This window comes from Myotis yumanensis, unplaced genomic scaffold (assembly GCF_028538775.1).
Source record: "Myotis yumanensis isolate MYYU_CA2020_CCGP unplaced genomic scaffold, mMyoYum1.0.hap1 SCAF_10, whole genome shotgun sequence".
Taxonomy (NCBI): domain Eukaryota; kingdom Metazoa; phylum Chordata; class Mammalia; order Chiroptera; family Vespertilionidae; genus Myotis; species Myotis yumanensis.
In genome coordinates this window covers 41,716,034-41,730,993 of record NW_027223761.1, presented here as the reverse complement: position 1 = coordinate 41,730,993, position 14,960 = coordinate 41,716,034, and the positions used below count along the sequence as shown (strand labels likewise).

Sequence of the window (14,960 nt, the reverse complement as noted above, 5' to 3'; positions counted from 1 at the left end):
TTGCAAAGACACAAATAGCACAAAGAGGAGAAGAACAGTGTGGAAAACTCAGGGGCACGGTCAGGGGCATCATTATTGACTGAGACAGAGCTCCAGGAGGTCTAGCATCTGGCAGAAGGCTGTGTGACTGGAGTATAATGAAGAAGAGAGGTGAGAAGGGATGAGGGTGAAAAGTGAGTAGGGACCAGCCCATGCAGACACTTGTAAATCAAGGTGGATTCCATCCTCAAGTACAATGGTAATTCCATGAAGGTCTTGGGTAAGATCTGGCATAATATAATTTGCCTTTACATATAAATGGTCTCTTTGCTTATAGCATAGAGAATAGATTATAGAGGGGCCAAGATTCAGACCACAAAGATCAGTCTGGAGACTTTTGTAGACTGGAAGAAAGATGATGGTGATTTAAAAAGAATGTTGGGAGGGGAAAGGAAATGAATAGGGAATGACACTTTTTTTCCCCCAGATTGATAAGATTTGCTAATGAACTGGAAATGAAGGAAGAGGGAGAGATTAAATGAAGGAGTATCCCTGCATTTCTGACCTCAGTTGCTGCAGGATGGGTGGCAGTAATATGTACTGAGATAAATAAGGCATGGGAGGAAATAGTATGTGGGGAGGTAAGATTTCTGTATGGGCTGTAATTTGAGATGACCACAGAACATCTAAAAGGAAATATGTAATAGGCAGCAGGATATACTAGTCTGGAACTCAGAGAAGCTATACAAAAAAAACCAAGAAGAATAAGAGAGAACACCCAGAGAAGTATGAGAATAAGAGAGAATAAAAAAGAAAAGGAGAGAATGAGGGAAAAAAGAAGTGATGACAAGATCAGTCTAAGGAGCGTAGTGGAAATGGAAGCTAGATTGGAAAGGACTGGAAATTAAGTGAGAAATGAAGAAGTTGAATACTGTAAAAGTTTTTAACAAGTTGTGCTGTGAACTGGAATAGAATAAAGGGGTATTAGATGGAAGAAGATATAAAGCCAAGGATTACAGGATCATGTTAATGTTAATCAAAACAAAATTTTAGAAAAGAGGACAGGTTTGTGCAAGGGGAGGAAGATAGTAATAAAAATAGTTTTGGTACAATGTTTTACAGTTTTCAAGTTCTATTTTTATATGTGATTTCATCTTTCTTCACAATGAAACTCAGTAAGATGATCAGGGGAAGTATAATCATTTTCTTTACTTATAGGTGAGGAACTAAAACATTAAAAATACCAGTGAATAATGTCAGTTTCTGCTGGTAGACTGATGGCAAAATCATCACTTGGGCCCAACATTCTAAAGCTTTCCGCTCTATAGCATGGTAATGAGTTAGAGTTTTATTTAACTTGAACATGCTGGATTTGAACTGATCGTGGAGCACATGTGACACTGACATTTACATTCAGGACATTGTCAGTAAGTAACCTAAACTTTAGTTTTCTTAATTGAAAAGAGTAATCACATTTACTAAGCACTTTTTAATGCTCTAGATTTGTGTTAATCAATTTTTAAATTTAAATATTAAGAAAAAATGTTCAGTTTCATTGAGATATAATTGACAATAACATTGTATTAGTTTAAGGTATACACCATCATGATTTGATATGGGTATATATTACCAAATGATCACTACAAGTTTAGTTAACATCCATCACCTTATATAGTCACAATTTTTTTCTGGTGATGAAAACTTTAAGATCTACTTTTTTTAAAAAAACAACTTTCTAATATACAATACAATATTGTTAACTATAGTCAACATACCATACATTACCATTCCCAAAACTTATTTATCTTGTAAATGGAAATTTGTACCCTTTGACCATCGTCACTCATTTTCCCTAACTCCTGGCAATCTCCAATCTGTTTTCTGTTTCAATGAGTTAGTTTTTTGTAGATTTCATATGTAAGTGACATCATACATATTTGTTTTTCTTTGTCTAAATTATTTCACTTAGCACAATGCCCTAAAAGTCCATTCATGTTGTTTCAAATGGCAGGATTTCCTTCTTTTTATGACTGAATAATATTCATTGTGTATAGATACCACATTTTTTATTTATTCATTCATTCATTGTACTAAGTGTTTTAAAAGATTATCTAAATTAATCCTCAGAAGAAATTTTTTTAGATAGGAGCTGAAAAAATAGAGAAGGAAGCATAGGTCTAAATTTTGGGAAACAAATTTATTAAGCATATTCAAAGGAAATAATGATCAAAGGGAAAAAAAGAGAAAGATAAAGGATAGCAGGAGGAAAAAGAATGGTATGAAGTCCAGAGGTCAGCCTTGCAATCAGGTGGGAGTGGACTATTGCTTTTTCTGAATGTCATGAATGCTGGAGAAGAAAGTCGGTGAAGGTAGAAGCATCTAGATATGGAAGCTAAACTAAAGCTAGGTGAGGGAGAAGAACAATGGACCTTCTCATGTTCTCAAGTTAGCTGGAGGTAGGGCTTCATGGTGAGATTTCTGAATGTTAAATAAGGAACAATGGAACTTCTGCTATAGAACTTGGAGGGAAGTGAATTATTAAAAGATGCCATGCTTAATTATTGTTTATACAGCCAAACTTGACATTTCAGGCTAGAGACTCTCCTTTCATAATTAAGAGTGCAGCTAGAGTTGGGAGGAAATAGGAAGAGAGTGAATGTTTTTGGTTAAGATTTGAATTAGGCAAGGATCTCCACCTTCTATAAAGCTGTTCTTGATCATACAAAGACCATAAGAAGCTCTTTGTCCACGCAATTATTTAATGAAATCTGCCTTGTGATACTAGCTCTATTGCTATTTAATGTCCTGATCACCTAATGATTTTCTGAGCACCCCGAGGGCAGAGATCATTTATAATGTTTCACAATGCATACTAGGCTAATTTTCTAATTTCTTTTAAGTTCTAGAAATGGGATCAAGGGTTAATCCTCCCAGGTGAATGATTAGAGGTTGAATTTGAATACTATAATTCATCTCACATTAGATATTTTCTGGGAGGGCCCTGTGGAAGTAGAAAACAGGAAGAAAAATTCCAGTGGCCATGTTACTCTCCAATGTCACCTCAACTCATCCAGCAATCTTCTTGTTGATGGGGATCCCAGGCCTGGAGCATCTACATGTCTGGATCTCCATTCCCTTCTGCTCAGCCTATACTCTGGCTGTGCTTGGCAACTGCACTCTCCTTTTCATCATCCAGTTTGATGCAGCCCTCCATGAGCCTATGTACCTCTTTCTGGCCATGTTGGCAACCATTGATCTGGTCCTTTCTTCTACAACACTTCCTAAAATGCTGGCTATTTTTTGGTTTAAAGATCGAGAGATCAACTTCTATGCCTGCCTGGTCCAGATGTTCTTTCTCCACTCCTTTTCCATCATGGAGTCAGCGGTGCTGCTGGCCATGGCCTTTGACCGCTATGTGGCCATCTGCAAGCCACTGCACTACACCACGGTGCTGACCAGGACCCTTATCACCAAGATTGGTATAGCTGCTATGACTCGGGCTGTGACACTAATGACCCCACTCCCATTTCTGCTCAGACGCTTCCACTACTGCCGAGGACCCATGATCGCCCACTGCTACTGTGAGCACATGGCTGTGGTAAGGCTGGCCTGCGGGGACACTCGCTTCAACAATATCTATGGCATTGCAGTGGCCATGTTTATAGTGGTGTTGGATCTGCTCTTTGTTATCTTGTCTTATATCTTCATCCTTCAGGCAGTTCTACAGCTTGCCTCTCAGGAAGCCCGTTACAAGGCCTTTGGGACATGTGTGTCTCATATAGGTGCCATCTTAGCCTTCTATACACCTGTTGTCATCTCCTCAGTCATGCACCGTGTGGCTCGCCGAGCTGCCCCACATGTGCACATTCTCCTTGCCAATTTCTATCTGCTCTTCCCACCTATGATTAATCCCATTATCTATGGGGTCAAGACCAAGCAGATTCGTGAGAGAGTCTTAAGACTATTCTTGAGAAAGGATGTGCGAATGGAGAGTGAGGGATAGGTGAAGAAAAAGTGGTGCAGGTTGAATGCAGGAGTGGGGGTCTGGATATGATAGAAAGTGGAGGCTATCAGAGTCTCTATGGTTAGTTCTTTCTTGGTATAGCTAAAAAACGAAATATCCTGAAACTTACAGAGTCACCAGTCTGATCAGGACTCATGGATCTGTGTCCTTTGGTAGCCTCTGGATTCAAACTGATGACTTTTCTGTTTCTTCAAAGAGCCCACTGTTCTATCCTGGGCTTGACAAAGGCTTAACCCACTCTGCTCTTGGAAACATCACCTAAAGACACAATGCAGCTTCATTTATTAAGAGAAGACTGTGATAATCTGAGTTTCTATTTTAAGTCATTGGGATTTGGTGGACTATCCATTCTGGATTCATATAAGTACCAACAATTTATCTGAGGCAGGAATGCCTATATAGTCTGATAGTTGGTGTTCAATATCTTCCTAATTTCTATTAGTTTGGGGTGGGGAGGCAGCGTTCATAACCTCCCAGGGCTACAGGTTCCAAGTAAGACAGATTTGCTTGTTAAAATTTATTCCTTTAACTGAGTCAGCCTATGTATTCTGGGACTTCTTTTGACATCTATATCTTCATGCTCAATACCTCTCATTAAAGACTTTGAATAAGATGTCTTCTGACATTTCCTTATAGCATGCAATCTTTTCTTTACACACAGATCAATCTTATGTTTTCACCCAAAATATGACTTCTTTATTTATTTACTAGTCTACTCACAAAATATTATTGAGTACCAAATCTGTGCCAAATCTGTGCTCGGGGTTCAGAATACATAGATTTCTAAGGGAGGAATGCTATACATCTATGTCCTGAAATAAAGTAGGAAATTCTAAATATAAAGTTGTGCTCTCTAAACTTTTCATCTCAAGGTTCAGAATTGTGAAAAAACAAAAAAGGTAGGCAAGCAGATAGAAGATAGGGATATTGGCCTCTGTCTTTTTCTCCCTATCCCCATGCAAACATACACAATAGATAATCCCCTTAATATTAATCTTGACAATTGGATTTGTGGGGCCACACAAACCTTCATACACCATCTTCCACAAATGCATCCATTTATTTTTATCTTGTGACTTCCTTATTTCCTCAGAGACTATTGTTTACTAATTATATATTTCTATTTCTATCTGTCTCTATCTCTATATATCTGCTTATACATATTTAGCTTTGAAAGATGATTTAAATGCCCCTATCAGATGGGGTATGGAAGGTTGGAAGCTGTCAAAGAGGGGAATATATAGCAAGAACCATGTTTTGTTTCCCATCTCTGCTCTCATAATTCCCTCTGGAAAAATAAAAGTTGTTTTACCACTAGTTTTTCTTTGGTTAAAAACTTCATGCTTGAACACAATCTTATTTCCAAAACCAGATAAAGATAGTACAATAAAATAAGATTATAGACCAATATCCTTGACAAACAAATGCAAACATCCTCAACAAAATATTAGCAAACCAGATCTAGCAATACATTAAAAAGATCATACACCATAATCAAGTGGGATTTATTTCTGGAATGCAAGGTTGATACAATACCTGCAAATCAATTAATGTAATACGATACATAAACAAAATGAAGGATTAAAAACCACATGGTCATATAAATAGATGGAGCCAAAGCATTTGACAAAATACAACACCCATTTATGTTAAAAACTCTCAGCAAAGTGGAAATAGAGGCATCATACCTCAACATTATAAAGACCATATATTACAAACCCAAAGTTAAATTATACTCAATGGAGAGAATCTAAAAGCATTTCCTTTAAGATCAGGAATAAGATAGAGATGTCCACTTTCACCACTCTTAATCAACACAGCACTGAAAGTCCTAGCCACAGCAATAAGACAAGAAGAAAAAAATAAAAGGCATCCAAATTGGAAATGAAGAAGTAAAAATGTCATTATTTGCAGATGACATAATACTGTATATAGAAAACCCTAAAGACTCCACCAAAAAACCTGCTAGAACTGATAACTGAATTCAGTAAAGTAGAAGGATACAAAATTAATATTCAGAAATAGGTTGCCTTTTTATACACTGATAATGAATATCAGAAAGGGAAACTAAGGAAACAATTTCATTTTCAACTGTACCAAAATATAATACCTATGAATAAATTTCTCCAAAGAGGTAAAAGGTTTGTACTCAGAAAATTATAAGGCACTGAAGAAAGAAATAAAAATAGATATACATAAAGAAAGCATATATTGTGTTTGTGGATAGGAAGGATTAACATCATGAAAATGTAGTACCCTAAGCAATTTATAGATTTAATCCAACCCTTGTAAAATATTAGTGGTGTTATTTTGCATAACTAGAGCAAATAATCCAAAAATTTATATGGAACTGCAAAAAATCCCGAATAGCCTCAGCAATATTGAGAAAAAGAACAAAGTTTGAGATATCATGTTGCCCGATATCATACTATATTACAAGCCCATAGTAATCAAAATAGCATGGTGGTGGCATAAAAACAGATATAGATCAATGGAATAGAATAAAGAGCTCAGAAATAAACCCATGTCTATATGGTCAATTAATATTTGACAAAGGAGGCAAAAACATACAATGATATAAAAACACCTATTTAAGAAATGATGTTGGGAAAATTGGACAGATACATGAAAAAAAAAAGAAAAGAAAAGGAACTAAACTACCTTCTTACACCATACATAAGAATAAACTCAGAATGGATTAAAGACTTAAATGTAAGAATCAAAGCCATAACAATCCTAGAAGATAACATGGGCAGTAAAATCTTGAACATTTCTCTTAGCAATATTTTTTTCTGATATATTTCCTTGGATAAGGGAAATAAAAAACAAACAAAGAAAACAAAAGCAACCAAAAGAGAAATGGGACTACATCAAACTAAAAAATTTTTGCACAACAAAGGAAACCATCAACAAAACTAAGAGACAATCCACCAAATGGATAACATATTCGCCAATGAGACATTTGATAAGGGGTTAATATCCAACATTTATAAAGAACTCATACTACTAAATCCCACAAACAACCTAAGTAAAAAATGGGGAAAAAACCTAAATAGAGACTTCTTCAAAGAGGACATACAAGTGGCCAATAGACACATGAAAAGATACTCAATGTCACTAATCATCAGAAAAATGCAAATTACAGCCATAATGAGATATCACCTCACACCTGTCAGAATGGCTAACATCAATAAATCAACAAACAAGTATTGGCTAGGATGTGGAGGGAAGGGAACCCTTATGCACTGTTGGTGAGACTGTAGATTGGTCCAACCACTGTGGAAAGCAAAGAATTAAAAATGGAACTGCCTTATGACCCAGTGATTCCACTTTTGGGGATTTATCTGAAGAAACTCAAAACAAGAAAGTGAAAGAATATATGCACTCCTATTTTCATTGTAGCATTATTTATAGTAGCTAAGCTATGGAAGCAAATTAAATGCCCAGCAGTACATGAGTGGATAAAAAAGCAGTGATATATACCATAGGATGAAATCTTACCATTTGAGACAGCATGGATAGACCTAGTGGGTATTAAGCTAAGTGAAATATCATCCATCAGAGAGAGAGAGAGACAATTACCATATAATTTCACCTATATGTGGAATCTAAAGAACAAAACAAACAAACAAAATTGAAACAGACTCATTGACACAGAGAACAAACTGGTGGTTGCCAGAGCGGAGGGGCATTAGGACTTGGTGAAAGAGGTGGAGGCAATAAGAACCACAAATTGATAATTACACAATAGTCATGGGGCTGTAAGTAAAGCATAGGGATTATAACATACTAGAGGCCCAGTGAGTGAAATTGTGAGAGACCCAGACCTGCCGCGCACCACAGAACCCATCAATGCACCTCCTGGTGACAGGTTGTTTGGTCGTTATGGCATTACAGTCACTGGCTTTTTATAATATAGATAGTTACCAAAACATTATCAATAATATTTTGGTAACTACATATGGTGCCAGTTGGGATACTGGAAGTATCAAAGGGAACACTGCATGAATTCAGTGATTGTCTAACCACTAAATTGTACACTTAAAACCAATCTCTCTATATATAAAAGCCTAAGTGACCTAACGACTGAACAACCAGGTGACTGGTCACTATTATGCACACTACCAGGAGGCAGACACTCAATGCAGGAGCTTCCCCCTGGTGGTCAGTGTGCTCCCACAGCAGGAGTGCTGCTCAGCTGACCGACCTGTCCCAGTGGACCACCAACCTGGTGGCAGCTACTCACTCCCTCAGTAGTCCTGCAAGTCCAATATCTGGAGAACGCACCAACAGACTGGCATGCCACTGGCACAATCCCAACAGCGCACTGGCCTCCTGGAAGTTGGCCTCGGATACCATGGCTGCTTCCCCTCCCTAGATGCTCCTCAAGGAAGAAACGATATAGAAGCAGCTGCCAGGTGGCTCCCTACAAATGGCGCAAACATCAGCGGGATGGATTGGGATCCTGGGCCAGTACAGGCGTCCCACCGCCTGCCTGAAGGGCTGATCCCGTCTAGATCTCCCCTACCCCCACCAGGATGGGCACCAGACACAGGCCTCTTCCTATCAGGACTGACTTGGGCGTAAGGCCACGGCAGGTGCAGTGGGGCCGGGATGAGCGGGAGCGGCAGGTAGGAGCGACAGGCAGCATTGGACTGCTGGTTTTGGCCCAATCCCTGCAGGCCACACTTAGAGACACCACCCGTGCATGAATTTGTGCACTGAGCATCTAGTACAAAATAAAATGGAAAGAAAAGAATACTCAGAAATAAAAACAAACTTCTAGCTTGTTTCTTTTGAGCATAGTTGGGACAGGTAGAGTGCTTTAAAATAGCAGTAAATATTAACAACATACAAATACACACAGAGAGTAGCTGGAATTGCTGCCCTTCTGGGTCATTATCAGACAGGAGTTGGTTGCAGTTTTTGTCTTAATGAGATTCTCTTTCTTAGGAGACACTGCAAGGAAGGGGTAGAGGAAAGTAGACACATATCAAAGACAAAGGCCCACGCAATCTCTAACTGAAGTGCTCAAAGTCTCTGGAGGGTTAAGCACAGCTGGTTCCTGGGAGGCATGACCTAGCACCACAAAGGAGGCAGGGATGTAATCTGCAGGACCCCCAGAGGTGGGAACTCTGCGTCAGAGTGGTTCCCCAGAAAATAGGCCAGAGTCTTCCATGAGCCTCTGAGGACCCTTCTCACATGCAGCAGTGTTTATTTCCACATCCTTTTGGGAGAAGAGTGGAGGTTTGTGAGGATAAAGGCAGTGGTTCTCCTCCCAACTCCCTCCTTCCCAAATGTCTATCACTGGAAGATGAAGGCTACATTGGACTATGGACAGAACTGGACTAGCAGAAACAGGAAAGAGGTGACAGGTGTGGTGAATGGGAAAGGATGGGGGCACCTCAATTACCTCTGACACTCAGTTCTAGTCTTAGGCATCAGCTTCCTGCCTGCTCCCTATTTCTTTATTGCCTCTACTTTGGCTCTTCAATTGAAGAAGCATAAGTCTTGACAGTCCAACCCAAATGCTATGTCTACATACTCCAGACACTCCCTCCACTAGAGGATTTTTGCCTCCTTTCTATGCCAAACACTGTGGTTCAACTCCAAGCAGTTTTAGCTGATTATAACAGCTTGGATCCTGTCACTTCTTACCTATCATTTCTCCTCTCACCCCACTAGTATCCCTGTTGCAATTAGGAAGCTACTGCATTAGTCAGGAGAGAGAAAATGAGGCCTGAACTAGGAAGATACAGGGAGAGGTAGAAATACGTTTCCTATTGGTTCTTCCACAAGCCACATCCTTGAAGGACCTTAGGCGAGTGACTATTTTCCCATCTCTGGATCATACTCATTCAGATTATCTTTCTGATACCCTCTTATGATAGAAGTGTAGACTACAAAGTAGATGCCAGTGTTGAGTACTCTCTGTCCATGGAGACCCATTTAAGCACTTTGGGGAAAAACAAAGAAATAGACAAGTCCTCTGATCTTGTATGGACATTTTGACCTCAGAAACATAGTACAGGCAGGATAAAGCATTCACTGCAAAGAAGGTTCCTATGTTCTGGATGGTTGGTAAGAAAGACTGGCTCCATATACTCCCCTCTTCTGAGATCCTTATTCTAGGAGGGATATATTTTTATTTTATTTTATTTTATTTTATTTTATTTATTTATTTTTGGTTAATCCTCACCCGAGGATATTTTTCCATTGAATTTTAGAGAGAGAGTGGAAGGGAGGGAGAGAGACACACAGAGAGAAGCATCGATATGAGACACATTGATTGGTTACCTCTCACACACACCCGGGCCAGGGCCAAGGATCAAGTCTGCAACTGAGGCACATGCCCTTGACCAGAATTGAACCCAGGACCCTTCAGTCCGTGGGCCAATGCTCTATCCACTGAGCCAAACCAGTTAGGACTGGCCACTGAGCCAAACCAGTTAGGACGTAGGGGTATATTTTTGATGAGCTTCAACAGAAGTAAGGGTCATGTTCTATTGGATAACCTGTGTTTGGGGGAAGAAATTGATAGAATAGATAACTTTTTGTTTGTGTGAAGAAGGATGGATTGGTCACAGGGTGGTTGCTTATGTTTAGTATGTAGAGAGAACAAGTCAGGGAGATGTAGAGACTCAGAGGTAAAATAAAATATGTTCAATTTTGTTGAAAAAAATGCATATTTCTTGAGGGTGAAGGTGCAACAGTCATTTATAGACTATCTGCTATGTACCTGGCACTGAAGATATAACAGCGGAAAAAACAAGTTCCTGCTGTGTTTCCTACAAAGCCAAAGTGCTTTTTTTCCTGGAAAAGATGTGCAAGACAGGGAAAAATACTTTCCATTGAGAAGATTTTATTCTGATGCGTCACCAAGGTTGGTTGGGTTTCTTAGAACGTATCTCCTAATTGCATGTTAAATGGGAAGATAGCCTATTATTGGATCAGCTAGGGATATCTGAACACAGTGAGAGGACATTTTCAACTTTGGTAGTTCATTCTTCATTTGGTGAAATATTCAACACAATGTGTATGCTAGAAGCTGCAGTTACAGAAGTGAATAAGGCAGCCCCTTTATTTTACAATAGCCCGGTGTTTGTGGAAGGATAGAAATTGGAGCCCAAAGTCAGAGATCTGCACACATTTTAAAAGTCTTGTTCCTGTAGCAAATGAGACACGGTGGTGTCTTGAATAAGTGTTGCGGTGATTGAAATGGAGTAGGCAATTTTGAGAGTTTCTGTGGAGGCTGACCCAATTGGACCTGCTGGTGGATTGAATATGGTGCAGGAAGTAAGGGTAGATAATAATTCTGGGTTGAACAACTAGGTGGAGAGGATATTATGTACTGATGTATGGAATGCGCATAGAGGGATGAAGTTAAGATTCCTGCCTCAAGCATGATAGGCTGAGATAACTGTGAGACTGTTACATGGGGATAGTAAATTGAGAGTTGGATATACTAGTCTGTGGCTAAGAGGGAAGATATGATATGGAAACATATTGTCATAATGTTGGGAGCTGATAACAAAATTCATGGTAAACAAGTAGAACACTAGAGAGGATGATTTAAGAACATTTCTGAAGCAATATTCTCCTTTCTCTTGTAAATTTTGTTTTCCTTTGTTACTGGATAAATTCTCTTCAGTTTAATAACATGTCTTTTTCTTTTCCTTCTTAAAAACAATTGAACACACACACACACACACACACACACACACACACACACACACACACACACACTCTTTCCTCTGCAGCTGCCAGCGCCTCTTTACTGTTTGCCTTTGCAGAAACCTGAGCCAAGTTAACAAATTTCAATTTCTCATTTTTATCACCGAACTCCATCAAATCTGGCTTTGCCTTCATCTACTCTAGCAAAAATTTTTCTTATTGAGGTCTCCAACCCACTGCACTTCTATATACAAGCCCAATTCTTTGTTTTGGAATTATTTGACTTATTGGTAGCATCTGGTTTAGTCATTTTTTCCTCCTCCTTAGTCCACTACCTTCAATAACCTATCAGGACAGCAGATCATCTTGGAAACTTTTCTGATAGGTTGCCCACTCTGTCTTTTTTGCTGACTCTTCCTCCATTCAGTCCCACTCCATCTCCACTCTCATTTCTAAAAATTATTATTATTTTATACTTTTATTAATTTCAGAGAGGAAGGGAGGGGGAGAGTTAGAAACATCAATGATGAGAGAGAATTATTGATTAGCTGCCTCCTTCATTCCCCACACTGGGAACCGGGCCGGAAACTGGGCATGTACCCTGACTGGGAATCAAACCATGACCTCCTGGTTCATAGGCTGATGCTCAACCACTGAGCCATGCCGGTCGAGCCATTTTTAATTTTTTGATATAACTTCATACTGCTTTCCACAATGGCTATCCCAATCTGCATTAAATACATAATCTTATGTAAGGCTCATGAGAACCACATTAACTGGATTCTATAAGAGAAAAGTGGCTGTGTAAAAACTGGGCAACTCCAGAGTTTAAAGATTTGACAGAGGAGAAAAATCAATAAGAGAAGAGGGAAAGATGAAAGATTAACAAAGGGCATTTGTTATGGAAGTCAGATATTAGCTTTGTTAAACATGAGAGTTCTGCGATGAAAATAAGGGAGCTAGAAGATGATTGGATGGAGAGCCACATGAATAGGGAGCTTAACATGAATTTAGATGGAAGAGAACCAGAAGAAGAGGATCCTTATTTTCTTAGGAAGTTTAAGGTAGGGCTGTATTTACAGAAATTTGTGGATGGGGAATGTACCTGAAAGATATATCTGAGAGTAGCTCTCTCTAGTAGAATTTTCTGCAATGATGGAAATGTTTTGTTTCTGAATAATCCAATATGGTAGCACTAGTCACATGTGACTTTCAGCACTGATACAGTGCTAGGAATAACTGAGGTATTGAATTTCCATTTTATTTTAATACATATAAATTGCTACATGTGGCTAGTGGCAGTCCTATCTAATAGTGTAGTGCTAGAGAAAATACACAAACTGTGCAATTAATAGAAATTGCAGGCTTTATTCAACTTATACAAGCACTCAAACCTGAGATTTTAGGACAGGAAATTGGCTTTTGTGGTTGTGAGCTTAGCTTGATTATCATATAGTTTGGTACCAATGTATGTTCTAAAGAAATGCATTTGTTTAAACATATTTCTACTTCTTTTAACAGGGTATTCCTGAAAACACCCCAAACACAGAAAACACTACCTTCTCTTCATTCCTTTATGAAAGCTGTCTTGTGATATCAGTTCTAATCATCTTTAATATTCTATCTACTCAATGAAATTTAAACTTCCTTGAGGTAATAAAATATGGATTATGCTTTTCCATTTTTATGAGGCCTAATAACTGATTATATTTAAGGTCTGGCAATGGGAACAAGAGCTAATCCTCCCAAGAAGGTATATATAGAAGGTGAAGGGGTCCACAAAAACTGACAAGGGAAATTTCCAGAAGTCATGTCAGCCTCCAATATTACCTCAACTCATCCAGCTGTCTTCTTGTTGGTAGGAATTCCAGGTTTGGAGCACCTGCATGTCTGGATCTCCATTCCTTTCTGCTTTGCCTATACTCTGGCCCTGCTAGGCAACGGCACCCTCCTCTTCATTATCCGGGCTGATGCAGCCCTTCATGAGCCCATGTACCTCTTTCTGGCCATGTTGGCAACCATTGATCTGGTCCTTTCTTCTACAACACTTCCTAAAATGCTGGCTATTTTTTGGTTTAAAGATCGAGAGATCAACTTCTATGCCTGCCTGGTCCAGATGTTCTTTCTCCACTCCTTTTCCATCATGGAGTCAGCGGTGCTGCTGGCCATGGCCTTTGACCGCTATGTGGCCATCTGCAAGCCACTGCACTACACCACGGTGCTGACCAGGACCCTTATCACCAAGATTGGTATAGCTGCTATGGCTCGGGCTGTGACACTAATGACCCCACTCCCCTTTCTGCTCAGGCGCTTCCACTACTGCCGAGGACCCATGATCGCCCACTGCTACTGTGAGCACATGGCTGTGGTAAGGCTGGCCTGCGGGGACACTCGCTTCAACAATATCTATGGCATTGCAGTGGCCATGTTTATAGTGGTGTTGGATCTGCTCTTTGTTATTTTGTCTTATATCTTCATCCTTCAGGCAGTTCTACAGCTTGCCTCTCAGGAAGCCCGTTACAAGGCCTTTGGGACATGTGTGTCTCATATAGGTGCCATCTTGTCCACCTACACACCTGTTGTCATCTCCTCAGTCATGCACCGTGTGGCTCGCCGAGCTGCCCCTCATGTACACATACTCCTTGCTATCTTCTATCTTCTTTTTCCACCCATGATCAACCCCATCATCTATGGGGTCAAGACCAAGCAGATTCGTGATCATGTGCTCAGTCTATTCCAGAAAAAGGCTATGTAGATGCATACTTTTTCCCTTACTCACCAATCCAATACTGAGTGGGTGCTGGATTGAAGCACAGAGGAAAGATTTCAAGTAGGAAAATTGCAGTCTCTATGTGTGTTAATTCTCAATAATGATAAGAAAAATGAAGTGCCAATCTCACAGATTCACCAATAAGATCAAAACAGGTGTGTCCCACAGTCTGTCTGATAGCAGAGGTTCGACCTTCCTATTTTCATAGACTCATCAGATGGTTAAAAAAACAAGAAGCCTTCCAAAGTGCTATTGTCATATCAGTGAAAGATAGTAGGAATATTGGCTGAGACTGGGTGAACTCTTCATCCAGACTATGAGTGAGGAATTGAACCCAAATTTTGTTATCCAAAGGCTAAAACCACATATAGTACTGAAAATAATTCCTTATCTCTTTTGATAAGTGGTTTTCAGCCTCTGACACTCTTTAGCCTACTAATGTTGTAGTGGCTTTACAGTTGGACAGCTCCTTTTCTAAGGAGACTTACTCCTTCTATTAAGTCAGTTCCTTTC

At 39.4% G+C, this 14,960-nt stretch overlaps 2 protein-coding genes across 2 annotated transcripts; both read left to right on the top strand.

Annotated features, from left to right (window-relative positions):
• Positions 1-3,019: 3,019 nt before the first annotated feature.
• LOC139018426 (olfactory receptor 52K1-like) lies at positions 3,020-3,982 on the top strand. The gene has a single exon (XM_070427036.1). It carries the CDS (start codon positions 3,020-3,022, stop codon positions 3,980-3,982), a length of 963 nt encoding a protein of 320 aa, XP_070283137.1.
• Positions 3,983-13,487: 9,505 nt separating this feature from the next.
• Positions 13,488-14,432, top strand: LOC139018177 (olfactory receptor 52K1). Its single transcript, XM_070426826.1, has one exon. It carries the CDS (start codon positions 13,488-13,490, stop codon positions 14,430-14,432), a length of 945 nt encoding a protein of 314 aa, XP_070282927.1.
• Positions 14,433-14,960: the final 528 nt, after the last annotated feature.

Coding starts and splice junctions, on each gene's coding strand:
- LOC139018426 (XM_070427036.1), top strand. CDS start 3,020: ATGTTACTCTCCAATGTCACCTCAACTCATCCAGCAATCTTCTTGTTG.
- LOC139018177 (XM_070426826.1), top strand. CDS start 13,488: ATGTCAGCCTCCAATATTACCTCAACTCATCCAGCTGTCTTCTTGTTG.